This window comes from Castanea sativa, chromosome 6 (genome assembly GCF_040712315.1).
Source record: "Castanea sativa cultivar Marrone di Chiusa Pesio chromosome 6, ASM4071231v1".
Lineage (NCBI taxonomy): Eukaryota > Viridiplantae > Streptophyta > Magnoliopsida > Fagales > Fagaceae > Castanea > Castanea sativa.
In genome coordinates, this window is record NC_134018.1 from 11,039,410 (window position 1) to 11,047,675 (window position 8,266).

The following is an 8,266-nucleotide window of genomic DNA, read 5'->3' on the forward strand; positions in this document are numbered from 1 at the left end:
GAAAAAACTAAATTTGATAGGAAAAGAGTATTTCAAAATTTATTTTTCTTTTTTATTTTATTTTATTTTATTAGTATGTTACACATGCACCTTGCGAGTCTTGAACCCAAATCTTACCCACCATCTTATCATTAAGGAAGAAGGAAGTGCCAATTGAGCTAGAGCTACTTGGTAGTACTTCGAAATTTTACAATTGTTTCTTTCAAAATATAACTATTGATGTCACATTTTTTTATAGAAACAATCAATTATTTTTCCATTTCAATTGTCATAGTTAGGCAACAATTTGAGTCTACTAGAAAGATAAAATATTGTAACATACCTTCAATTCTACCTAACTCAACTGTAAGTAGACATGTTAATGACTGCCTTGGGAATATTGATAGTTTCTTGAGAACACTTTCCTTCGAATGTAGATCAGAAACTTTGATTGTCACTCTGTTCAAGACACTTGCTTCCTTTAGAATATATTTTATGAATTCGACTTCATGCTCCAATTCTTCAAATCCATTAAAATTAAAAGTTGTAAGGTGCGATGACCAACAACCAGGACCATTGGGTGGCTCCATCCAGCATAACTGATTTTTATAGTAATAATCCTGAGGACAACAGACACAGTACAGTAGTAGACCATATAAGTTTAGTGAACATTAAATTAATAAACCACATATTTCGATTTTCTGATTAACTTAACTAACCTTATCAATAACAAGAGCTTCTGAATTAGGAGCCACTACAAGCAAGGATTGTAGCACGTGCCAGTTAGTTCGAGTAACTTTAAAGTTCAATCGGACTAAATTTTGGAACATGGAAGGATAAATAGAACCAAAGCCGATGCACTGCATGGCAAGATTATAAACGCAATAGCATCAAAAAGCTTAGTCCTAACAGTTCTCATCAACAAAAAAGAAGAAGAAAAACATGACAAAAGATAAAATGGGGTCTTACCTCTTTGTCACCAGGAAATATTGAAAGAAACTTGGCGTTACTTAGTGCTTTAAGAAGCTTGAACACCCTATCTCCATAATATAACTGAAATACACGAATCCAATCGTTATCTGCGGAAACATTGATACGTGCTTCAACTAAGTTGGCTAGTTTTTCAAGGAAAATGATGCTGCGCAAATCGCCAAAAAAATGGAAGTACTCGAGAACTGGGGCATATATCTCAAGTTTGAAATCAGGGAGTTCATTGAAACATGACACAACCTCGATATGTAAACGTTTCAGAGTAGGTACGTTTATTTTAAAATTAGTTACAATGTAATTATCATCTCTCAGTACTTTCAAATCTTCGAGGCTCGGGCAGGCGGAGGCAGAGCAGAGGCTCGAGAAAGAGTAGTGGGTTGTATAACATATTTCATAGAGACCCAGAATCTTTAAGCTTGGGAGTTGAAAGGAAGGAGGAGGATCGAGCTCAATTTCGCCGCTTAATTCCAGAGACTCTAATGTTTTGCTATGAAAAACGGCATGGGGCAGCTCGAAAAGTTGTTTACTCTCAATATGGAGATCGAGTTGCTAGAGATTACGCGATATGGCGGTGTCAATCCATTTGTCGAAATGGGAAGAGTCACAAGGAGAATGCCATGAGAGGGTGAATTTTGAGAGGATGGGTATGTCGTGTGTTGAGCTAAAACATTGTAGAGTATTCGTAGAGGCGAAACACTGTGGCCTGTGATGGATTTATCGTGGAGATCGATTTTTGGGACGAGAGTCCAGAGTGGCTTCCACCTACTCGATAAAATGCTTGTGACGATGGCTTCGTTGGTAGGAAGAAAACAAAGGATGTGGCAAAGAAGAGAGTCCGGAAGATTGCTGATTCTGTCAGTACTGCCAACCGCTGTGTCTTTGTCCGGAGAGAGTTTCATTTTCTTGCATTTTGACTCCGATTGATTAGCAGCTGACTCGGCCATCCAGGTGCCGCAACAAGGTTAGGGTTTGTAAAGGATTGAATTGGAGTTTGGATTTTGACTTCACAACGTAGATGGAAGGTTTATAAGCCTTTCTACGCCACACCCATATCCAATTTACCGAATGGGCAGATGCTGTTTGATTTGTGCTTTTTGATAATTATTTTCAACATTTTTATCAGGTTATTTCTATTTTTTTAGGGTCGTAAATAAACTTCATAAATGGCTTAGGCTTAGTTTGATAAATAAATTCCGTTTAAGTTTTGTTTATAAACTAGTTAAGCTTGAATCTTAATTTTAGGTTTGTTTAATAAATGATTCGAGCCTAAGTAAAAAAAAAAAAAAAACTGTTTGTGAGCCAGCTCGTGAAACAATAAGACTTGATAAAAAATAAAAGTCAAGCTTAGGCTAGTTTATGAGTTTGGTAATAAGACTAATATGAACTTTAAAAATAAACTAATATCTTATTAAGGTTTTAATTAATTGGGGGTTGGAACCACATGTTTAAATCAAATAAGCTTTACAATGTACTTGTATTGTATCTCAAGCTCAATATCAAGCTCAAAAACTTGATATTGACATTGTGTTTGAGCTCAACTTGCCTAATAAATCAAGTCAAACTAAACCAAACACAAGCTTTTGGACTATCTAACAAGCTTAAGCTCAAGCTCAAACAGACTTTGAAAGCTTAGTTTAAACTCAAGCCAAACTTGAACATTTTATATTTGTTGTTAAGCCGAACTTAAACATTCAATGCTCAACAAAGCTCAATTCATTTATAAACCTATTTTGTTTTTAAACTGTAATTTTTTTTATTAAAAAAAAGAAAGAAAGAAAGACAATTCTCATAAATTAGTCATATTTTGTTATGATTACACTATTGATATGTGATGGAACATCCTCTATTCATATTTAAAAACCAATAACATATCTAGCATGTCTACCTAGTTTTTTTTTTTAATATAATTTTTTAGAAACATGTTCTCGTGTGTGTGTGTGTGTGTGTGTATATATATATATATATATTTTTTTTTTTTTGATAATTCGATAATTGGAGTTTGGGGAGTTTGAACTCTAAATGTCTTTGTTGGAAACACCAAAAAGTGCAAATAAGTTAAGGTACAAGGCTCTTGCTTGTATATATAGAGGATAAAGTTTGGCTAAAGACTTGTTTATAGTTAATGGCTACAACTCTACTCAATATATTTTATTGGATGTTAATTTTTTCTAATCCATCATTAGTTTACATTTTCTTTCTATATCCTTTGTGTTTGCAAAATTTCAAGATAACCAAAAATCAATAACTATGTTATTAATTAAATGTGCAAATTTAAATTTTTCGCATGTCAAATTATGCGTAAAAAATAAATTTATGGATCGAATAGTAAATAATATCTGATTGACATGAAATTTGACGTGTGTGTGTTAAAAACATTAAGAATATACAATTCAACTATTAGATTTTCAAAATATATAATCATGGCAATTTTTTTTAGTAGGAGTTGTAGCCAAACTTTGTCCATATGTATATTCTTCTCTAAACAAAAATTTTCCATATAAATATATGATAAGTGAAAATCAGACTAAAAATACAGAAAAACTTCTTGTCTATATATTTGCCAAATTTTTGTGGTGTAATGGAATTTCTCCTTTATCTTTTCCTTTCCTCCTTTAATGTTTTTACCATTTTTGGCTCTCTACTTCTCTTATATATTTGACAAATTTGTGCATTGTAATGTAAATTCTCTTTTTATTTCCTCCTTTAATTTTTTTACCATTTTTGGCTCTCGACTAGCTGATTGGGGAGGCTTTAAAGAATATACCTCTTCTCTCAAAAAAAAAAAAAAAAACTAAATTCCTTTCATTAATTATATTTTAAGTCAGAAAGTCATTGTTATTAATTCCCATTAATTATTTTTTCTCATTCATAAATTCCTCATTTTAATTCTCATGATTGTTGAGTTGTATGGCTATAAGAATTAATGTCATATTACTTTTAAACCTTATTTGTTTCCCTTCACACCTATAATTACCAGCTTCTTGTCTTTGCTTTAACAATGCAGTAGTCTCTCTCCTTTTTCTCTTTCTATTTCTCCTTAGCAGTCAATAGTCATGGCTAGGTCTCAAAATTTGTTTACATGCATAATATTCATGACTCTTTTTGTGATAGCCATGAGCAGGAGAAGCAGCATTATTGGCGAGAAAATAAATAGTAATTGGTTTGATGCGCATGCAACATTCTATGGTGACATGCGTGGTGGGGCAACCATGCGTAAGTATAATCACACTGTCATTACTAAGGATGGACGGAATTTAGCTATAAGCTTAAATTTTTTTAATAGTAGTGTACAATTTTAATATACAGGGGTAATTATACTCCCATTCTGTATGTGCCTTGATAATTGGGGGAATAACGCTCCACCATAAACTTGAGGGAGAAAAATACTTTCCTCCATTGACTATCATTTGACCAAATTTTGTTAAATTAATGTTAAAAATGTTGTGTAATAATATACCCTTTGAATACAGGCAGATTTTCCAATAGAGTTGCCCACCGGAGCCCATACCCAACCAACCTGAGGCAAACCGTTTGACCCGTACTCGAAACCGGCCTACCCGACACCGATGACAGTCGGCAGCGGGTTTCAACCTCCAGAAACCGATACAGGCGGGTCGATCGATGGGTTTGCTCTTCTAAAATCCAATTCCAACCAATCCGACCACTTATATATCGGAAACACCCACCAATTTTCTTAGGTATGAGGATTTCCGATCATTTCTCAACAAATCCATTGAGATTCAGCGAAATCTCGTTGAGATCTTGACAGATCCATTGAGATCCAGCGAGATCTCTTCGAGAACTCGTCGAGATCTCTTCAAGATTTGGTGAGTAGGTTTAGAAATCTTGCTGGTTCTAGCCATGTTTCGGCCAGTTCCGGCTTAATTTCGTCTAGGTTCGTCTTCCCCAAGTTCGACCGACCATAGACCAATCCGTACCCGATGTTCGAGTCGCCCGAACTGACTCATCTAACTGTTGGCGGTGGGTCTGGATGTTGGAGACTCGACATGGTCAAGTTGGTTTCAGGTTGGGCACAAGCCTGACACGGACCAACTCGTGGACATGCCTATTTTCCAATAAAAAAAAAATAACTCTGGAAATTTCAAACTCATTTTTCAACAATAAAATCTTGAATGCATAAGCAACATGTTTTACCTCATAATTTTGAGGCATGGCACCACTAAGGCGTGACTGAAATGAATGAAGACTCGTCACCTTTTTTTTTTTTTTTTTGCAAATGTGTTTTGGGGGGAGGAGATTGTTAACATATATTTAGGAACAATACACACACACATGAAAATGAAAATAAAAAAAAAATTTCTAAATAAGGTTAAAAAGCAACCAAACCATAGCATAATAAGATAGTAAGTACCTATGTTTTACAATTCAAATTTGAATAATATCAGCTGAATATGTAGCACAATCTTCAATTTAAGTCGAATTGTTTACATACACCAAATTGTATTGAGTTTATAATATGATCTTTTTATTGGTTAAACCTTTTTTTTTTTTTTTGAGAAACTTTATTGGTTAAATTTAGATAAAGATAATCTTTAAAAAATTTGGAATACTTCATTAATAAAATTAGTGGAAGGGAAGAGTATTATTTTCTTCAAACTAGGGAGGGAAGTGTTTTTTCCCTTCATGTTTGGGATGAAGTCTCAATTTCAAAACCTCAAGAAGGGGAAGTGTAATTACTCATAATATTTGTTTTGTGGTTCTTGTGAGTTGTAACAAAGTCTTAGACTTATAGTTGCTTTTACTGCCACATACTGACTCTCCATAATTGTTTTTGACATTAAAAATAACTTTGTCCCATGCACATGTATAAATACATTTAAAAAATAAACATAATTAGACAAATATTAAAATTTTTACACTAGTTAAACACTATTGATGGTCATTCTTAGATATTGTCCACTCTTAAAAAGTATTAATTGGTAGAACATGCAAGTTGTTCTTCTTCTTTTTTTTTTAATTTCAGAAAAAACATAAAATTTTATACTTGTTAACTTAATTTTTGTTATGGTGATGCAACAAATTTATTTTATGTGTGCATTTTGAAATAAGACATGGTATAATTTTTCATTGAAATTTAGATTTGAAATAATTATAACTTTTGTACAAAATTTAGATTTTAAAAAAATAGATTAGAAGTGGTTTCAAATGAAATCTAAATAGAATGGGCTAGAAGTAGTTTTAAATGTATTTAAATAGGTTGAAAGTATTATTGTATTACACATTCTAAGTTTTACATATAATAAATTTTTAATTGAGTCATTTTATATGAATCTACATGTAAGCATACACACTACAATATGAGAGATTGAATGACTTCTCGGACAAATCGAAGCTCATTTAAAAGATAGAGACATGTTTTTTTCAAATTAGTAGACAAGTAAAAGAACACTTAGCACAAAATTGGAGTTCAATTAGAATCTAATATAGATTCTTGATGAAACTTTCTCTCAGCTTTCATTTTAATATATTATGTATGATTTTCATAGTTAGAACCAAAAGTCATGTTAATTTTTTCTTTGATAAATTTCAAATTTTGTCATCAACCTTTGATATTGGTTTTAAAATTGTTCTTGTACTTTAAAATGTTTTATTTTTAATCTCCATATATATTTCAAAATTGTTACATAACGTTCTTTATGAGCATCAAATGGGTAAAAAAATTTTTTGATGGGTTTTGACTTATGAGTATTACTTGTTAAGATTATAATTTCTAATAAAGGTGAAACTTTATGTGACAGGGGGAGCTTGTGGGTATGGTAATCTTTTCGAACAAGGTTATGGCCTCGCGACAACAGCCCTAAGCGCTGCACTTTTCAACAATGGAGGCACTTGTGGTGCTTGTTTTGAGATCATATGTGTCAATGATCCACAATGGTGCATACGAAATATTGCCATAATCGTCACTGCCACCAATTTTTGCCCTCCTAGCACTAACCCTAGTGCAAATTGGTGCAACCCCCCACGTCAACACTTTGACTTGTCCATGCCCATGTTCACAAGAATTGCACAATATAAAGCTGGGATCATCCCTGTTAAGTATCGTCGAGTCCCATGCAAAAAGCATGGGGGGGTTAGGTTTCAGATAATGGGAAATTCATATTGGTTGCTTGTATTGTTGTACAATGTTGGAGGTGCTGGTGATGTTTCTAATGTCAAAATTAAGGGCTCTAGTACCGCTTGGATTCAAATGTCGCGCAACTGGGGCCAAAATTGGCAGACTAGCACACCATTGGTTGGGCAAAGCTTGTCATTCCTAGTGACTACTAGTGATGGAAAAATGTTGAAGTTTGTGCATATTGCACCTCGTAATTGGCGATTTGGTCAAAATTATCAGGCCGGTATTAATTTTTAGAAATTTACTACCATATTGCCCTTCAACATTACTAGATGATTTCTAAGCTTGTAATACTACTTATGGGACAATGGCAAATTGGCAATGTTGTCTAGATTCATTAGCATGCCATTTGTAGTAAATTATCCATAAATTAAGTAAATAAAGATGTATGTCTTTGACTTTGGGTATTGTGGACGTTGATCCAGTGACTCACGTCAAATTCATGGGCCAAAGGAGTAGTCAGTTTAATGGGGGTTTATATGCCCTTGAAAAATCTACATTGGTCCATACCAAGTTTTAGTTTTTGACTAATATGCTTATAAACTTTAAGATAGTTTTAAGCTTTTATTTTTTTTATTTTTTTTTTATTTGGAGTAAAATATCATTTTCGTACTTAAACTTTTACAAAAGTTTGTTTTTGATCCCTAAACATTCAAAAGTTTGTTTTTTGTCCCTAAATTTTACAAAACGTTATACTTTTCATCCTTCTGCCTATATCCGTTAGTTTATGTCCTGCGTGGCTTAACGGAGTGCTAATATGGTATGAGAACTGATATGTCCACAACATTTTTACAACAAATCCTAAGGGGCAGGTTGTTACTGGTTGTTATTGTTGGGGCAAAAAAGTCATCTTAGCGTTAGATTCAAATTTGAACCAATAATAACTAGCCACCTGTGATTCGTTGTGAAAATGTTGTAAAAATGTTGTGGACGTAGCATCTCTTGTTATAGTATACCTGAACTAAACTAATTTATTTTTTAAATTATAAACACGTGGCACACAATGATTGGCACACGTGGATTAAAATTTCCAGTGGGACAAAATTACCCTCACACCCAACAGAACTTGATCCGAAATTCCAAACAGCCCAATCTCAAATTCCCCAAATATGAAATGATGAACCCTAGGTCTCCCAATGCCATAGTCCCACTGGCCTCAAT

General features: G+C 33.4%; 1 protein-coding gene and 1 pseudogene across 1 annotated transcript; one reads left to right on the forward strand and one right to left on the reverse strand.

Annotated features, from left to right (window-relative positions):
• Positions 1–341: 341 nt before the first annotated feature.
• LOC142639430 (F-box/FBD/LRR-repeat protein At4g26340-like) lies at positions 342–1,913 on the reverse strand (annotated as a pseudogene).
• Positions 1,914–4,082: 2,169 nt separating this feature from the next.
• LOC142639431 (expansin-A22-like) lies at positions 4,083–7,342 on the forward strand. Its single transcript, XM_075813614.1, has 2 exons — positions 4,083–4,182; positions 6,729–7,342. The coding sequence occupies exons 1-2, from the start codon at positions 4,083–4,085 to the stop codon at positions 7,340–7,342; spliced, it is 714 nt and encodes a 237-aa protein (XP_075669729.1).
• The last annotated feature ends 924 nt before the right edge of the window (positions 7,343–8,266 follow it).

Coding starts and splice junctions, on each gene's coding strand:
- LOC142639431 (XM_075813614.1), top strand. CDS start 4,083: ATGAGCAGGAGAAGCAGCATTATTGGCGAGAAAATAAATAGTAATTGG. Junction 4,183..6,728: donor GCGTGGTGGGGCAACCATGC/GTAAGTATAATC, acceptor TTTATGTGACAG/GGGGAGCTTGTGGGTATGGT.